General features: G+C 40.9%; 1 protein-coding gene across 2 annotated transcripts in view; it reads right to left on the reverse strand.

The window, feature by feature from the left end:
• The window catches only part of LOC118164765 (E3 SUMO-protein ligase ZNF451-like), a 41048-nt gene that overhangs the window by 1245 nt on the left and 19890 nt on the right, over window positions 1-19913 (reverse strand). Inside the window, exons 10-15 of one of the 2 annotated variants that reach the window (XM_035322499.1) lie at window positions 17722-19373; window positions 16465-16599; window positions 12226-12356; window positions 10935-11121; window positions 2244-2312; window positions 522-571 (exon numbers count right to left, since the gene is read on the reverse strand). In XM_035322499.1, coding sequence (XP_035178390.1) covers window positions 555-571; window positions 2244-2312; window positions 10935-11121; window positions 12226-12356; window positions 16465-16599; window positions 17722-19373 — 2191 coding nt within the window. In that variant the 3' untranslated portion in view covers window positions 522-554. The remainder of the gene's footprint in view (window positions 1-521; window positions 572-2243; window positions 2313-10934; window positions 11122-12225; window positions 12357-16464; window positions 16600-17721; window positions 19374-19913) is intronic. The other variant, XM_035322498.1, reaches the window with a different exon arrangement.

A 19913-nucleotide genomic window follows, 5' to 3' on the forward strand; every position in this document is an offset into this window, starting at 1 on the left:
TGCCAGCAGACTGAAAGTAAGCTACAAAACCAAAATGAAAGTTATTTCCCTTCTTATATCCTATGCCACTTTTTAAACAATCCAAAACAGGAACAACCTCTACAACCCTTCACTGTGTTAACTAGGGGCAGCCCGGTGATTAGTGTAAGATTATAATGCAACTGCAAGTTTATTAGTCAAACGAATAACCACGATTAGCACCCACAGCTGTGCATCAAGAAAAATACGTAAAACTGCAAAACAAAAAAGACACTCAAAACAAGCAGAGAGGTTTCAGTGTGCTCACTCCAGTTCCTTCTCAATAGATAACCCCTATCCAAACTGTGACTTGGCACCACTGTTGACACTCCCACTAGAAAGACGTTAAGTATAGATGAAGTCTTATCAGCTGTAAGAGCAGCCCACTTCAGGGCTGCGATGTTTTTGATGGTGGGAGCAAGGCTGCACCGTGCTCATCTCATTTGTTAATCTCTTAAACACCCCTTGTAATTCTCAGAACAGCAGCTCTGCTTTGGCCTTACCTTTAGGTTGTCTTAGGCAGTAATTGTTTGGGGTTAGTGAATTAAACATCCTGAAGATAAACAAGGTCAGTATTAATACTATCGGCTTAGTTAGGAAAATTGTAAAAGTCTTCAGGCACACTATCGTTCCTAAGCAGTTCATCTTCTGCTTTAGGAGGACAGGAGCACGGTCTACAACAAAGGCTGACTGGTTTAGGTCTACTCTTATGACAAAGGAACGTGAATAACTTTGTCATACATACATACATATACACACTAACATAACAGATTTTGAAACTTTGATTACTGTTGGGCTATCGCTGTACTTGAAGTTCACATTGGAGATTTCTGCAAGGCCTAGCTTTGTAAAGAAATGGCATCAATGAATGTTCTCTCACGTCTGCTAAGCCATTTTCATTCAGCTGGACTTCCTTGCAACAGCTGATACTAATGACAAAGAGGTAAGTTAGCTTCTGAAAGGAAAACATTACATGGTCACAGAGATAAACATGGATTTTTGAAGCTAAAACAAAGCAGAAAGGCACATTTACAGACAACTGCTTGCGTTAATGTAAGTTGTCAGTAAACCACTAAGTCTGTGTAGCTATCAAGAATAAGCTTCAAACCATGACTCTGCTGCTCGTGGCATACAGCTCTTTCCAAAGTGATGCCCAGGCTTGTATTCCCTGGAGCTGCTAAAGCAACCTTTTCTGCCTCCAACATTTGCTTTTGCTTTGTCCTCTCAGCAGTTGCTGGCGCTTTTTCATTTTTATCCATTTCTGGAGTTGATTTTGCCTCCTCATTCCCTCTAACCCCCTTCAAGGGCTATTGTTAGCCAGGCACACAACTAGCTCAAGGCAGCTGAAACCAGGCTGCTTCCTAAGGCTGGTACTGATGCCTCAGTACAGAAGACACCTGACCCAGGACATTTCGCATGCATCAAATGCCACCGCTATCATTAGTGGCAACATCCAGTGCTTAGGAGCACCTGAGCATGGCAGACTTTCAGGACTGTACATGAATGTTGTATTTTTAATAGCTATTTAGCAACAGTTGTTAAATTTATCACTGAATACATTCCGGGAGGATTGTTCTCTTTGTTTTATCACTGCATTTGTATGAAGTATTTATTATTTTTTTTGTTCTTTTTTTATTTCCATCAGGTGGAGGGGAGAGTGAATTCTTTAAACAGAACATTATATCAAATGCATTGCAGTCTGCCCCTAAAACTGAGTAACTACATTGTACGAATGTCACCCCTAAGCACAACAGCAAAAGGTTGAAAACAATTTCAAATAAGGAAAGATACGATGCGAGCCGATAGTTGTACTGCTGCTTCAAACTTGCGCATAAAGCTACAGCTCACTTTTAGGAGACAAGAGGGCTTTGTTGGGATATAATACCTAATTCTGAACCACTTATTCAGAAGTTCAACTATTTATTCAGTAGTTGTACTCGCAGTCAGAGTCATATTAAAGTGGTATGAAGTGAGCTCAGTCACGTCTTAAATAGCACAATGCCCAGTGGTGCACCAATAAAAATAGATTTCAAGTCTGCTGCCATACTTTTCAGCCTAGGACGTTCTTTTTTCTTTTTAACTCACAGTATTCTTGACTACTCATTATTCCTCAGAATATTTTAGAGTATTCTTAAGAGGTCACTCGCCAGAAATTTTTTTTCGAGTTTCTGTATCTTCTGTAACTAATAGCAATCCTGAAAATAGAAAAGTAAAAATTAACAGACCTTCCTGTTTCTTTTTTTCTTCTAAGCTCCTTTTCACTGTCAGTTCCATATCTTCATCCTCTTCGCTATCTGAAAAATAATTGCACAGATTAAACGTAAATTACACTTTGCTTCTAAGAAATAAGTCAGACACCTCTTACACTTATCTTACTATAACAACATTGTAGGTTGCATTTTAAGAACTACATGTGATCTTAGCTATGTTTTCTTGCCTAAAAACTCCATCTGAACAGCACAGTGCTACAGCTAAACTTGGCAGTGCAATGCATCGATTGAATACAATTCAGCAGATATTGTTCAAATCTCAGAGAAAACAGCAGAAATGCTTAGTTTAATCTGTTAATTTGTCATAGCCAAGCCCAGCCAAAATCCTACCACCACTTCCTTTCTAAGTAATGCTCTTCACAAGGCTGGTTTCCAGCTCCAGAACGACAGCTGTATTTTGAAATGTCTACTAGGTGGTGTACCTAAACTTTTTTATTTTTTTTTTTCCCCACTTGTTTTGAATGGAGACTCAGAAAATTACAGGTTTAAACCCAAAGAAGTCCATCAGCCACATCACTTATTTGCTCTCCTGCTAGAGGCTGTTGCTGTTTTGGGAGATGGTCTCTGTAATGAGGTTGTATAACATTCACAATGAACTAGGTCTCCTACGGTCATAGCAACAGAAGCACTTCCTTTTAAAACCAGCTCTTTTACTAGTACGTAAATGCAATTCTGATTATGTTTAGAGGCAAAGAAGATTCTGATATGGAGATCTCAATTACTAACCGTGTGACTTTAAGCATTTTAAATGATCTAAGCTAAACATTTGAAGTGAAAAATACACTTCATAAAATTTGTCTTCAAGCCTCTGACACACACACCTTGTCTGAATAGCAGCATTACTGACTCTCCTGACTCCAGGAATACAAACACCAACAGCTGGTATCAAGTAGAAATCAGGAGCCCACAAAGATGCCGGAAACTTCTGGATATATCCTACAGTTAGAAAGGTCTTTCTCCAGCCACTTAGCCTATTGCCTGTGCATCCTGTTTGGAGCTGCCTACTATCTCTGAGTAGAAGATACACCTCCCTGTATATCACCATCCAAAGCAAACAAAACGTAAGAAACAAAAACCCAGACAAACCCCAGACAAATGTCATTAAAGTCACTTAGGAGAGAAAAAGTGCAAAGAAAAGGCTTTGCACAAGTGGCCTCCCCCTTGTTAATGACCGTTTTAATCTTCCAGCCAGGAAGATGTATCTGACTGCTCTACAGTGTTGTACCTGTTAGAGATGTAACAGTGGAAGCAATCACTCCCTAACTCATTTCTTGGCATAAGTATAATGGAAGAATTGAGATCTCGAGACCAATAAGTAGCAAGGCAAAGTACAAGAGATTCTCTGGTTTGCTGCCATTTCAAATAAAAATGCATCAAGTGTACTTTCCTGGAGGTTTTTTTGTTTTGTTTTCTTTTCCAGGCAACTTGACAGAAGGTGTTGGCAAATGGGAAAGGCAAAATTCTTCAGATTGCAACCTGCATAGACAGCTAAACAGCAGAGGACAGGAACAGTCAGAAGTTCAGCAGCTTCTTTCACATATTAGCTAAAGAAGTCAGCTTTCCTGGAACTGGTTATACAATCAGTCAGTATTTACCACACAAGGAACCACGATGGCAAGCCGGTTGTATGATGTACACAGCACAAGCAAAAGTGCACAGCACTTCTCTGCTTACTCCTGGCTTCTCTGGCCCAGGCCATCGGCTTGCCTGAGATTCATTTTTTTCAGAATACAGATCCTCAGCTAAAGTGGATTTTACTGTTAATTAGGATAGTTATGAATATTTGAACAGAATTTGTACATGAGTTACTATTTTAGTTCATTAAGAAAATTTAGGATTCATCTTAGGTATTAATTCAGGCCTCATCTTACCGAAATGTTTTACCAGTCACACCACTTTAATTACCCCCCTGTAATAGCATGGGATACACATCTATATTGGACCAGAGGTATGTGCAAACTGGCATGCAAAACATTTGGATGTTTTAAAAACAAGTTGCCTATCTCATGATTTATCATACTACTTCTATGCAATAGCAGAACGCTGCCCAGTAGTTACATCGCAGAGAGCAGGTTTGCCTAAAGCACAGTTGAAGAAACACCATTCCACTACCTACACCTGTAAGCAAGCCTATTTTATTAGGGCATATAGTTTGCAAGCCTCTGGAAATGAAAGCACAGTTCATAAACAGTAAATGGTAGGTATCCAGTCGTGTCCTACAGACTGGGCATTCCACATATTGCATCTCAATTAATATAATACACTGATACCAAGTCAGCAATGGCTAAGATAAATTAAGTCAGAAGAGCTCAGAAACTATGGAACTTGGAAACAATTAGTACAGATCATATTCTGCCTGGTTGGAAAGGGAAACATCATCTCAGAGTCAAATGTCATTCCAAAGCACATCAGAAGTCTCATGAGCTACACTCAGCCTCCAGTGGTCTCAAGTTTGGTCATTACTTGCAAGACTTCTCCCTCCTCTACCTAACTACATGAATGCATGTTCAACTGCCACACGGGCAGTTGCTGGATTCTTGTAAATCTTTGAGTTGGTTATAAAAGCTAACCTATTAAGAAGCCAGTAAACCTAATCTAGAAGAGAGAGAGAGAGAGAGAGAGAGTGTCTGTGTGTGTGTGTCTGTGTCCACCCTCTGCCCCTAAGCCTACACAGAGCAGATTAAGGATGTCATGTTGAGTGGCAGGTGAGGCAGGCACAAAAGGAGTAAAGTTTCTGGATCAGAAAATTGTAAGATATTCTGATATGGCTCTGTGGGAATCAGGAATAAGACTAACAATCAGAATAAAGACTATTTGTAGGAAAAAAAAATAAATAATAGAAATGTTTCAACAAATAAAAGGGTGAGGAGCAGGAACTCAGCTTGCCTTACGGGCTAGGCAGCAATAATTAAGCATGGAAATCATCACTTGTCAACCAAGGAGAAGGAAGGGCCAACTGATGAAACAAATGCATTTTTAAGTCAGAAGAGACCAGGCTGACTTCCCACACTGGACAGGCCATTTTGCTTGACCTAATGTTGCTTGTAGTGAGCCTGGATCCTGTGGCTGAACTCCTCTTTGAAGGACATCTTGGATTCTAGTTAATGTGCCCCATGCCAGTACCACAGAACTACAAAATGGCTGAGGCTGGGAGAGACCTCTGGAGGTCACCTCGTCTACCCCTCTGCTCAAACAGGGTCACCTAAAGCCACAGCTGCCCAGATGGCTCTGGAGGATCTCCAGATACTGTACCAGGGAGCCCAGAACTGGATGGGTGTAGCCTCAGCAGTGCTGAGTAAAGAGGATGGATCTCCTCCCTCAGCCTGCTGGCACAGTTCTCAACCCACAGGTCGCAGCCCAGGAGACTGTTGGCCTTCTTTGCTTCAGAAGGACATCGATGGCTCACAGTCAATTTGTTTTCCCGAGGACCTCCAGGTCCTTTTCTGGAAAGCTGCTTTCCAGCTAGTTGGCCCCCAGCTTTTACTGGTGCCTGGGGTCGCTCCTCCCCACTTCCTTGCTGAATTTCATGAAGTTCCTGTCAGTCCATTTCTCCAGCCTGCCCAGGAGGTGGACATTCCTCTAGATGGTGGCATGACCCTCTGGTGTATCAGCCACTCCTCCCAGGTTCGTGCTATCAGCAAACCTGCTGAGGGCACACTGCCTCCTCATCGTGATCGTTAATGAAGATGTTAAACAGGACTGGGCCCAGCACTGACCCATAGGGTACACCGATAGTTACTGGCCTTCATGCCACTGATCACCCGAGTTTGGCCATTCAGATGGTTCTCAGTCCAGCCCGCTGTCCACTCATCCAGCCCATACTTCCTCAGCCCGTACTTACTTCATCTGGATATATTTTTGGTGCTGCTGGCATCTTCTGAAGATGTAGGGTAAATGAAAACACATGGCTTGGAGAAATCAGGCACGTCCTATTTTTCTTGTTAAAAACGCTTAGCACACTCTGTAGCTCCCAGCTCCTCTGGGGTCACAGAGAAGAAGCAATTGCCCTATTTCTCAGCCAGAGCATCTTAAGATATGACCTCTTCTCTAGTACATTCTGTTAGATAAACAACAGCTAAGAAACTCTGTTTGTACCTATTCTCTCAAAGAAATCCTGCTGCTCTCTGTTGTCCTCACATATTGCCAAGTTCCTGCTGGAAGGAATAAAACAGGAATGCAAATTCTGTATGAGAACAGAGCTCAGTGATTAGGAAGGTTAACCCAAGAGATGGGAGTAAATACTGTAACTTTCTGTGAGAGATGTAGTAGAGCAGTACTTTCCCAGTCTCAGAAACCTGCTCCGGAAACTGTTAAGCTTCCACAGAATGCAGGCGCCACCCACTGTCCTGACATCCAAGTGTCAGACGGAATTTGGATTAGCGACCCACACATCTCAGAATAATTAATTTCCCTCTTCTACCTAACACACTTCTTCTGCAACCTCCCCAGTTACTACTATCGCCTTAATAGCTCCTGTCAGGCATCTGGCTCCTCTGTCACACTGAAGACTTCATGTTTGTCCTCTCTCGGCCTTAGTCCTCCTCCTTTGCCTTGTCGTAAAACTTCTTAACACACCTCTGGACTGCTTCACACATTGAGCAGTCTTGCACTCTACTTTCACTTCCCCCTCCTACAATACTCAGTCTCAGTGACTCCCAGTTTCATCTGCCTCTTTACCATCCCAGTACACAGTCACAGAACTATCACACTTAACTCACTCTCTCTCCAGCCACTTTCCCTTCTTACAGTTGATGTCTGAAGTTTTAGTGCTACCTTCCCTTGAGGGTACCATTGAAATTACCTCATTCAGGACCCTAATGACTACTTAGCCAAAAACTTAAGATCAGCACCCCATCCTTATAAATCCTGTTCAGTGCACGTCATCATGCTGCCTTTAAAATACTGTTCCTACAATCCCTTCCTTGATTCCTTCTTCACTAAGTCCCTGGAGGTTCTTCCCCAAACACTCCTCCCCAGTACTTACTGCTCTATTTCTTCATTAGGTAATATCATCTGTGAATGCATGTACAGCTACTCAGTGTCGAGGTTTCACAAATACAGTAGACCATCTCTTCCTCCATGTAAACCAAAGCCTCATTCTATATTATCTCTCCCTGCAGATGTTCCCTCATCTGTTCATTCAAGTGTAGCATGAACACAAATAAAGCTCTTAATCCTCCACCCTGCTCCAACTGCATTTTTTTTGAAAATGGCTAACATGGATAATACCATGATGTTCACTCAGACTTTCATTTAACCTTCATCTTAGATATCTCTCTAAAGAAAAATTAAAAAATCACAATCAGATTAAATTAAACCTTGAAGATTCTTTTTTTTGGCATGATCTGGGTGGTGAGGTCTTCCCAGTTCATCCACTTGGCTAGAATTTTTGTTCAGGTTCATTATCTGAGGTCTTAATATACCTAAGGGCTTTCTGCCTAGGGCATACATACATATATTCAAATGTGCACACAGATGTCACCGACATACCAAAGCTAATAACTTCCTGTTGTAGCTGAACACAAGGCTACAACTCAAGGCTGACTTTCTTACTACTCCCTCCTGCAGCTGGCCATTGTAAGAGTTGTGTACAAAAAGGAATAAACGCTTCCCGTAGTTCATTCGTGGTGCAGGCAGTGTGCATCACGCTGCAGATGCTTCTGCCCTTCGTGTTCAGTCTCTGGATGTGAGAGACTGGAGGCTGTGACCTGTCTGTCTTTAGTCACTTGCAGTCTGACACTGGTGTAAACTGAAAGTTCAGAAAAAGCATTGGGCATCATTATGCCACTGATTTTGACACTCTCATGAGGCAGCCTGGTTCTTTAAAGAAAGGAGAAGAAAGTCTGAACATTTTGGTCATCTTCTTATCAAAAGCCTCTTTTACTTAAGAGCTCAGTCAATTAAGGATCTCATTACAACATGAGTTTCTGAGAAATACAATTAAGCTAAAGCCCTCATTTTATACAAGAATCACTTTTGTCAACTGAGAAGTGCTGGCATTCATGTCGGTGTCAGCATGCCCTCAACATTGTCCAGCGGTCATTAGAAGTGCAATTTGTAGCAGTGCTGGCATTCTGGCATTCAGGTGTTGAGATGTGGACAAGAGATTGTGCTGTTTTTCTGCATGCTACAGACCTTCCTTTGTAAAGGAAAAACTTGTTTTACCCTTCCCAAGTCACTCTATCAACATGCATGAATCTCCCATCATGTGCTGTGGCTGTGCCTTCAGCATGGAATTAAAACTCTCATATTTATGAACTCAGGTTTAAAAGCAGCAGAAGAAATAATAATGTCTTGCCTACTCTTTTCATACCTCAGAGGAAATTCATGGTCTCCTAATGTAACATCTAGTCGATAGCCTGCTCCAATATATGCATTAACTTTTTTTTTTTTTTTTTTTTTTAATGACTACGTATAGTACAATTGCCACAGCAGTTCTGCTGAAATGGTAAAATAGTTCACAAGATGCAACAGTCAGAGATTGCCACCACGTGCTCACAAGCTAATGAAAGCTCTGTGAGGATGATTCAGAGACACTGCTTCTTTGTTTTGAAGCTCATTCAGTCCCAAACACTGTCTTATATTTTTCAACACAACTTTTTTTTGTTGTTGTTTTTCACCTATTTTTCCCTCTAGAATACTGCCCCCAGGTTTGAGACTGTTGGAAATCAAGAAAACCTCGTTTCTATTTCCTTATATTCAACTGAGTTTCTGTAACAGGACAACAGGTCTTACAGGCCTATGATACGTAGCACATCTTTCCACCTCAGTCCTCCAATACTGGCATTGCTACAGTAAGATTTGTGAATGCCTGCTGATGCTGCTGACCCACACAGTGAAGCATGTATTCTGGGATGGCTATGTCTTTTTAAAGAACATTGGTTAGACTCTGGGCATTGACAACAACCCAGAGAACATAGTCCTATGAACAGAACCAAGTTTTCAGGATGATTCTGTTCATTATGAGTTTGCCTGAGAACAGGCCACAAGCATGATTCCAGCAACTTCCTGCTTAAAACATATATATAAACACATACTTTTTGTAATGACCACATGCACAACTTTAGTGGGACGCATAATGACCAAACAGCCAGCAAATTATGGTTTTGGTTAGCTCAAACTCCTCATTCTTAGCCAGAATACCCAGGTGAACAAAGCTGTACTAGCAAAACCACCCAAAAGGGAGCTAGAATACCTTTATAGAGCTACAGTCATTCCCCTCTTCTCACCATCTGGTACTGGTAAGTCACACAACAAAATACACGTGAAAGGAAGTCTCTCATATAAGACAACTTAAACTGAATGCGTGGAAGCTACAGTTCAAAGCTACAGTTCTCTTCCAATATTTCCTTCTCTGAAATGAAAGCAAAGCCACCTTCCCAATTAACATATGCAGTTATAGCTATAATTACATTAGAACAGCTCTATTGAACTAAGAGTTGCAGTATGCTCTAAAAAGAAAGCATCAATAGTGGGAACATTATGATACAACGTGCAGCTCTATGGATAACTGGGGAGAAAAGTCACCTTCTTTAAGCAAAAGGGACTATGCTAGTGAAAATCATGGTTCTGTAATCAGCTACGATAAGAAATTTTACTGGTGTGGCTGCCTCTGGATGGCAAACACATCTCCATAATCTATCTGACAAATCTAGACCAGCATGGCCAGAAAAATCTATAAGCACCTTTTCTGTGTCAGAAACACACAGATCAATTCCAGCTCACCACAGATCCAACCATTTCATTATCCCATCTATTTTTTCCTTCTTTAATTGATCAATGCCAATTTACTATTCAGTACCAGCATTCCACTTCGATCTTCCTGGTAGTACCAGAGAAACATAGGATAGTTCTCCTATACCTGCATACTACTAGGGTATTTTTCTCAAAATAATTTAGGGCCTCTTCAGAAACAGCTCTCTGTAACATCCACTCAATTTACATGCCCCACAAAACAAAGCAACTGGAAATGCATTGTCTTCTATGAAAACTTCAAGATGTTTTAAAATACTGAGAAGTATTTCAACTCATCTCAGCTCCAAAATCCTTTGCATGAAAATGAGACTGCTCAAACCTCTCATTATTGTATATAAAAAAGTAGTAATTTCATCATGCCATTAATTAGAAGATTACATTAAAAGTTTCATTGACATTTTTCCTCCTAACAGAGGTGTGAGTTGTGTGTCAGTAAAGGTAAGTATCAAGTGACTGGAAGCGGCCAAGACAACTGGAGTTAAAATAGGCAGAGATATTTTGGGAAATAACAATGAATTTGGCAGGGTCCTATCTGTTTCAGACCCAGCACAAATCAGACAAAGCAGATTTGAACACAAGTCAATAAATATGCATGCTAGAGTGCTCTAAACAGCTTTTCTTTAACCAGAAAGGACTGAAATAACTGTTGGTCGCATGCTGTAACATAAAACATAGGGCGGATTTGTTAAGTAGAACAAAAATGTGCAGTTAAGTCTGGTTTCAAAACTTGTCCCAAGCCAATTGATCTTCTGAGCCGTATTTCACTGAAATGCAAGTACACTACAAGAAGCACCAAGTACCAACTTGTTTTATCAGCTACAAGTGTTCAGTTATTTTATTGAGAAGACTACTGGTCTACTGGAAAGACTGCACTTAATGCTGGCTTTCTACCTTTTGTGGTATCTGAAATGCTGTTTAGCAAGGCACACATCATGTCTCCTTCAATGTGGTGGGGATTTAGGATGCGAGCTGACCGCTGAGTCATCTTAAACTGAGTTTCCAGTTCCAGGAAGCTTTTGTCTCCAGAAAGTATAGTGAAAGGAATTTGCTTGGGCAAGTGCTCATCCAGACGACCAGCCTGCATGGAAACAAAGGACAGATGTTGAACTGAGATCGTAGTTTTACCTTGTGGAGTTTGGCTAGCTTTCTGTAAGACAGCTCTTTATAGGAAAGCCTTCTACAGCAGCTTACCTCCACCTTTATCATCAGATGCAACTTAAACGACTGCAAAAGGTGTTATTTTGACACTGCATTTATTCTACACATGTGATAATAGATATAGGGAATGGCTACCAGAACAGCACAGAAAAAACAGGATGGAAAAAAAATCTTAAAAACCAGAATTTCAGAACCATCTCCACTACAAACAAGCCATGTGTGAAGAGCATTTTAAGAACCATTAAAAAATGGAAAGCAACATCTAAACATTGTTGCAAAACATATTTATAACTTAAAATTACAGCCTCAAGTAGGTTTTATCTAACTGATAAAACCTGAGTCCCCAGAACACCCCAGATTCCTGTCCCTCACCTGTACTTTTCCCAACCCAAAGCCTTAGGTCTACTCAACATGGTACTGAACATGGGTACCGCTCTTTGTCAGCTCGGCAGGGTCTCTGAAACTGACACCCATCCAACTCCATCTTACAGTTAGCTCCAGATTTGGGCCACTTGAAGAGGGAGGCAAAAGTTACACTTCATTCTGAAGCAGAAACCCTTAAGAACTCTTATAAAAAAAAAAGTCTTCATTCCCTAATCAGCCTCCCACCCCTTCACAACAGACTGATGTCCTACATGGGATACCATTTTCATTCCTAAAGAATGAAAGAAAGAAGAAGCCAAGCATAGGGCAAAGTGATAATGGTACCTAAATGTACTATATTTACCAATTTATGGATTGCATGGAGATCATACAGCATAATTCAATTCACGGGGACAAAAAGAAAATGTATGCTATCTAAGTTTATCCAAATGTGTAGGGGGAGTGCTTCAAAATCACTTCTCAACAGGCTGTCTACATCCCATCCAATGACAGTTTTGTTGCTCTTTTTAGTAGACACAGAAGTTGTGTGAAGAGAATCTAAGAATCTCACATGCAATTAGTACTTAACATCAATGTCAGACATCACCTGGCCACCCTTCTCTAGGTACTGAAACAACAAAGATACTGTGCACTAACTTACATGAACACAGAGAGCAAAGTCTGCTGCCTCTCTTCTGGTACCACAACGTGGATGAAGGAAGAAACATCCAATCCTCTTAAGATAATTATAAATTCTGCACTGCACTGGAGGTTTCCAGTTGCTGTGTCCTCCTAAGCAGTCAAAGAAAAGAAATGCATAGCATTGTCACCATGAATTAAGAATGCAAGGCAAAAGTAAAGGTACTGGCTTTAAAGACGGGATTTATTTTGACCAATGTAAAAGCTAAAAAAAAAAAATAACAATACATTACTAAAACCCCCAGAGCCTTTGTTTGTGGGTTAGAAAACAAAAACATGGAAAGGAGCTAGCCTGATCCTGCACAAAGCCTCTCACTCAATTTTGTATGCAGTTTTCTATTAATTCTGAAAAAAAAAAAAAAAATCCAGAAATTACATGTGTTTGGATATAGCAACTTATTTTTTCCAGCTTTATACACAGTTAATGGCCAATCTACAGAAACAGAGGTGCTCTGGGAAAGCAGTACAGTAACAGAAATGCTTTTCTTAGGGAACCCTACACTAATGCAGTGCCAGAGATTGTTTCCAGCAGAATCTGTAGCTTCCTGACACGTTGCATGTCAGAACTCTTTAAAGAGAAGATCCAAGAACTGGAGCAGCAGCTGGAGTCCTGACAAAAACTTGGATGCAGTCAAGGATAAGTAAAATGAGGCTACATTTAAAAACAAAACAACAACAAAAAAAACCACCAGCACACAACATGCAGGACTTTTCTCAACAATAGTAACCTAAAGCATGTAGTTACTAGCCAAGAAAATCACTGGATAATAGGAAGAGCTGAGTAAATGGCTTGCTACAGATAAAAAGAAAGGCTGAAACAGGTTGCAAGGGAAAGGAAGAGAGTAGCAGCTGTCTCAAGAAAAAAAGGGAAAACCAGAGGAGGTTGCAGTTACTATGACAACATAAAAAGAAAAACAAATGGAAGGACAATGTCAAGGGAGTGAATAAGAATTTCACGATGTTCCCAATTGCTAAGAAATAATGGGTCTGCAACAGGGAGGAGAAAAAATGCTGCTTGATCTGCTGGGTGATATAATGGCTGGGTGTAAGAAAGGATTTTGAATGGAAAGTGAAACCAGTTATTGACTGTACTTCATATGAGGACTTGTGAAACTAAGATTCACATGAACAGGCCATGGAGGACTGCGCAATTTCCCTGAACCTGACAAAGAACTAGAAGTAGTCTTCAGCAGATTTCTCCTGTTTTTGTTTTTGTTTTCTTTTTACCCTAATGGCTATGAGAGACTACCAAAAATGATCAGAAAGCTCAAGGATATAGTAACAGACTATACCAAAAAGATTTAGAGGTACCTGTCCATGAGCAAAATGATCTTTGAGTTGTTCTCATCTGCTGTGACAGCCTTGGCCACTGCCATTTGGGAAAGACTTGTCATCATCAACCCTGCTTTTTGGTAGCATAAACGTATAACATGGATTTTTGACTCTAACAGCTGGCAGACCTGTATTTACTCTATTGGGGTTAGGCTACAAAACAAGTGAAGGAATATTGAATATATGTGTGGTTAGAAAGCTGCCTGGCAGAGAAGGACCTGGGAGTATTGGTTGACAGTCGGCTGAATATGAGCCAGCAGTGTGCTCAGGCAGCCAAGAAGGCCAGCAGCATCCTGGCTTGCATTAGAAACAGCGTGGCCAGCAGGTCCAGGGAAGTGATTGTCCCCCTGTACTCGGCTCTGGTGAGGCCGCACCTCGAGTACTGTGTTCAGTTTTGGGCCCCTCGCTACAAGAAGGACATGGAGGTGCTCGAGCGAGTCCAGAGAAGGGCTACGAAGCTGGTGAAGGGTCTGGAGAACAAGTCTTACGAGGAGCAGCTGAGGGAGCTGGGACTGTTTAGCCTGGAGAAGAGGAGGCTCAGGGGCGACCTTATTGCACTCTACGGGTACCTGAAGGGAGGCTGTAGCGAGGTGGCGGTTGGTCTATTCTCCCACGTGCCTGGTGACAGGACGAGGGGGAATGGGCTAAAGTTGCACCAGGGGAGGTTTAGTTTGGATATTAGGAAGAACTTCTTTACTGAACGGGTTGTTAGTCACTGGAATAGGCTGCCCAGGGAAGTGGTTGAGTCACCATCCCTGGAGGTCTTTAAAAGACGTTTAGATGTAGAGCTTAGGGATAATGGTTTAGTGGAGGACTTGTTAGCGTTAGGTCAGAGGTTGGACTCGGTGATCTTGGAGGTCTCTTCCAACCTAGACTATTCTGTGATTCTGTGATATAAAAACAGAAACAATATATAACGGAGGAAGTCAAAGAAAAGCTAGGGCTGTATTAACAACAGGAATAGAGGACGTAATGCAGTAGGTATCATTAAAAAAAGCCAGAGATGCTGTTTGGAAGTGCAAAAAAAAGAAAAACAAGAGACAGGGATGTTGTCATTTTTGAAGGCTAAACAAACGCAAGAATAGCATGCACTAAATAACTCTAAACTACTTCTATGAGAGCATCTACAACATCTCCACGTGTTATTGATATCTCCCACATCTCCTCGAGCCTTACTGTTCCCAGGCTCCGTAACAAACCTTCTGACACTCTGATACAGATTTGGCCCATTTTAATGACCACTACCACTTCAGCAAGGTTTTTGAGTTCAAATCCTCCAGCAACCATTCCCACCAGGCAGCCTGGATGCAGCACCCCCTTTTGGAAAGCAAAGACATTTAGCAGCACTGGCACGGACTGTTCAGTGCCACCCGGCCTGAGGATTCAAAACATCCCTGGGCACATTGTCTTACCTAGCTTACCCTATCAACAGAGGTTCCTAACAACAGATTAGTAGCACTAAGACTGTACTATGGATTAATTCTCAGGTCAGAGAAGAAACGTTTCTGACAAGAATACAGTTCAGACAGGCTCAATCAATCCTTTCCTTACTGAATCGAAACAGGGCGTTTAACCTTGGAAAGAGGTAACAGCACAGAAGATCTTGCCGTAAGAAACAAGCCTGGGTCAATCAATGACAAACCAGTTTGAGCAGAGTAGCAAGCAAAGTAAGACTGAAAGCAAAAGTCAGAATTCAAGTGGGTAAAATTTCACTTAACTGTGAAAAGATATTATTTACTAAGGAATTCTTTATAAAACCCAGACAGAATAATCCTGATTTTAGATGTGAGTCAGGCCTCATGTTTCTTCAAGTCAAGATTCCCAATAATGTCTTATTTTAACCTGCAGAAAAATTAAATGCTGTTGGAAAGCCAAGCCTCTTGAATAACTAGAAATCCACAAACAACCTTCAGCAACTGCATCAAGGCCCTGCTACCCCCAGTCACAGCAGCCTTAGAAGTCAAGGAGTGCAGAAGAAGAATTTGAACAGAAATCAAGCAGGTCAAAGCCTCGCAACAGGTAATGAGAAGAAAAATAGGTTGTTCAGCCATATAGAAAAGAGACTATATATGGAAAAACAATGCAGCAGCAAGGCAGTGAGAATGAAACAGAAACCAAGGATAATTTGGCATAATCTAGCTACTAAACACTAGACCACAGGTCCAGAAGCACTGTTGACTGAAGAACTCATGCTAACAGACATACCTGCTGCAAGGGAAATAATTGAAGGCAGATACAAAGAAAATCAGTAGAGAAGCCGCAAGCTGGACAAGAAACTATCAAGTTAATGGGATGCTATTGGTAGACTTCCCAAGAAGTTTTCTTACAAACGTGTAACAATGTGAGTTCTGCCAATCACCTTGTACCACTGCTAATGTCTTCCAGATGTGAGACACTTAGTGATGTGCTGGATGACCAGGAACCTCCCCAAGAGGCAAGCCAGAGACTGAACAAAATTCAAGTATAATCATGTAAAATCATTTCTTCTGGAACTAAAACCAAAAAAAAAAACATTATGACAAGGACTTGGGAGCTAGAAACTAGCTAGAAATAAAATAATCTGTGAATATTATGTGTGTCCTGATAAGTATGAAAAACTAGTATGGTACTGCCTAAGCAGCTTGAGCAGGGAAGCTAAAAAGACTCCTAAACCATTTAGTGACTGTCTCCAGGACAGTCTACAAGGAACAGTAAGAGCAGCAGACTTGAGGACTGAGTTAGAAAAGTTCTAGAACATTTCTACTTATGGTGCCTGTGGTACTGTGACTTGAGACCCTAATGGCTGCTTGTTCTCTCTAAGAATCTCAGCTTAAGTACTTGTGTGGACTCGTTAAATCTTTTCTTCCTTTTTCCCTTGACCACTTCTTACCTTGAAAGCCCCAGATAAACGTCCCTTGGTTTAGGTTAGCTGGCAGCTGTGTGAATAAGCTTCCCCAGTTGTCCAGATCCACCAACACAATGTGAGTCATGGTACTCAAGTAGTCAAGATCAGGAAGTTCACTGTCTTCAGGGGGATAAAAAGAAGGCATTTTAAGTTCACCTGACTTTCTGGTCAATCAACAATCAACATACATCAACTCAGACATGCTTTTAAAATTCAAGTATTAAATCATTACATAAGCTGACAGTAACAAAACGTGATGCTCTTTGGGGGCTGCGTTGTTTCAGCAGTGTTTTTACATCAACTGAAGTAGCATCTAGTAATGCAAAAATTAGATAAAAGACAGCAGAATCTAGCAGTACGACGGTGAAGAGCTGGATAGATGTGGTAGCCACAGAGAGCCATTGTCATTCACTGTGACGCTGATGCTTTTAACAGTACATTCAACTATACACCCCCTACTATGGCAAGTCTGTGACATTTAATTACATGCATAAAAGCACATAAAATGTTTAGAAACATACTTTTTACTGTATATCTAACAGAAATGTCAACCTTTAAATCAAAAAATGACACCATGAGTAATTAAAAAATACTCCTGATTTTTGAATTCATAAGACACACCTTTGGCATTCTTGATGTCATTCTTAAAAGTAACAAGAACTTAAAAAACACAAACACAATTGGATTTTTTAGGCAAAGCCAACCCAACACATACTGAGAACAGAAATTCTCAGCCACATTTTTTTGGCAAGCTAAGCACAACTGAGAAGATGGTGTTACAATAGAACCACCCACATAGAAAGCCTCACAAATATGTATACATAGAAAGGAGGAAAGTTTCCTTTGAGTGTGTGTGTGTATTTCCAGTCCATTTTGCATTTCTTGGCATTAGATCTCCACCTGGAGTCATTAACTGTTCTCCATTTTCACCAAATTACGCTCCCAAGTAATGTGAAGAATTAAATGAGAGACCCTTTGGACTGAAACATTTGTCTGCCTTTTTGTTGTTCAAGACTTCATGAATAAGGTATATATCAATAAAATGTAGAGTTCAAGTTCTGGCAACTTAAATCTCAAGAATTCAATGTGCAACCTTGAGAAATAACAAATTAAATTCTGAACTGATTTATAAACTGGATATAGGCAAATGATATACGTTACATACTTATACTGACATTCAAACAGAGTGTGTTAAAGATAGCAATATTCTTCTAATGTAAAAACCTCTCGATTTCTACATACCTTCACCAGGCTCTTCACAGTGTGCAGAGTTTTCTTTTTTTTCTTTCTTTACATGGAGTGGTCCCTGCAGAGGAGGAGACTCTGTTTTTTCCAGAGTCTTGGATGGATATGCATGCAATTTTGCTTCATGGGGCTTTTTGTCCACACAAGCCCCACTTGCTGTGAACTTGAATACTGTGTTTTCCACTTCCGGTGTTAAACCTGATATATCAGGTTTCTGCAAGAAGCAGTGCTTCACGTGGTAGTGTTGATGTGCACTCTGAAGATCGTCAAAGTTTTTGTTGCACGCAGCACATCTAACAACATACATCTCTTGCTTACTTTTCACTGATGCGTGGCAGTTGAGGTGACTGTTCAGATCGGCAACGTTCTGTGCAGTTTTGGAACAGAAGCAACAGCGAAACCATAAGTTTCCTTTCTGCAGCATGGCTTTCTGACAATTCATATAGTCGTTCCTCCTGTTTATTTTGGAAACGTAACTGGTCCGGCAGCCACAGGTTAAACGGTCTCCTTTTTCTACTGGGAGGAAGTCATTATCTTCTTTTATTGATATTTCCATCTGTTCAGGCACAAACGCATAGTCCATGCTATGAAGCTCTTTATAATGGATTAGAAATTCTTCCTCTTTGTCAAAAAAGAGATTACCACAAAGGCCACAGAAGAATTTAATTTGTGTCTCTTCCTTATGATGCTCTTGGAAGTGTCGCTGCAGTGTTCCTACTTTCCGAAAGTGGCTTTTGCATAACCCACAGCAATACCTGTGAAACGCATGGCTTTCTAGGGACATGCAATGCTGTTTAACACTGTCTTCAGATTCAAACATCTCCTCGCAAATGCGGCATTGCCATTTTCCCAGAATAGGGCTTTTTTCAGGGGAGAGCTCCACAGGACTAGGAGTGCAGTCTTTCCTTTCACTCGTGTAAATGCATGCGGTGTCAGAAACTGATGGCATAGGTTCATCTGCTAAAGCTTCTTGCTCGTAATAGTAACTATGTCCACCATGACATTCAGTCACATGCCTCATAATATCCTTTTCTTTGAGGAGATCTACAGAGCATGCTCTGCACCAGAAAAGGAAGTTGGTCAAGTGTGCTCCCCCATGGAATCGGCTCATGTGCAGGTGGATAATGCTTGAATTTTCAGCAAGCTTTCCACACACAGCACACTTGTGACAGATCCTATTTGCTGACAACATGTGGTTTTCTACTGCCTCTTCCGTAAAAAACTTCCGAAGGCATTCACAAAACCAGGCTTTTACCTTGCTAGCATCACGATGACTTTGGTTTCCTATGATATCTTCATTCTTATCTTGTAGTTCACTCCTCCGTTTTGAAGGAGAACCACTTTCATTGGTTGATTCATTTGATGTCAAATGTCTCTTGAGCAATGTTCTTGATCGATCCATAGTATGGGTCAAATGAGATGAGTCTTTATTTTTTTCATTGATGTGACAGAACATCAAGATGGACTCTTCCATTGTAGTATGAACTTTAACGTTATGCTGAGTGCTCTGTGTATGCTGGTTGATCTGCTTCTCATCAGCAAGCAGCTTATCACAGCTCTCACAGTGACCTTTTGTCTTAAATACCTCTGCTATCTGGGAGATGCTCTTCTTGGATAGCGTCATGGGGCCAGAATTACGACAACGTGTTCTAGAATGGATTAAAAAAGCACAATAAAAGGCGTTGTATCACAACCTGAAACTTTTTTTTTAAGCTTTCAGATGTACTTTGAAATTTTTCCTAGTAGCTAAGCAGTTAGCGCGTGGAAGTGGTGTCCTCTGTCTACTTCAACTGACTTACTAGTTTGTCAACAGGACTATGCAATGCTTAGCTAGTCTCTGCACCTTAAAGAGAATTAGGTGCTAATTTCCAACACTAGGACTTATGTTTTTGACAAAGTACATTTTAGAAATCAAATGCTGCCACCTTTGAAATAGTGGAACAGAGACCAATAAAGTTCTGTTGTTCTCTATTACAAGAATATAAACCAAAAGGATAGGATCAGCATTCTGCAGTGGATTGCATGGAGTAAGGGAGGGTAAAAGACATGGAAAGGAGGTATTTTTGGGGATAGTTTACCCATTAAATCAACATTCAGATGGTCTAGGTGCCCTGAAATCCACTAGCACCAGTGCAAGATACATCTGTGTAGTTTATACAAGCACATCAGTTATCAGTACATGGTTATTA

The sequence above is a fragment of the Oxyura jamaicensis genome, chromosome 3 (genome assembly GCF_011077185.1).
Source record: "Oxyura jamaicensis isolate SHBP4307 breed ruddy duck chromosome 3, BPBGC_Ojam_1.0, whole genome shotgun sequence".
Lineage (NCBI taxonomy): Eukaryota > Metazoa > Chordata > Aves > Anseriformes > Anatidae > Oxyura > Oxyura jamaicensis.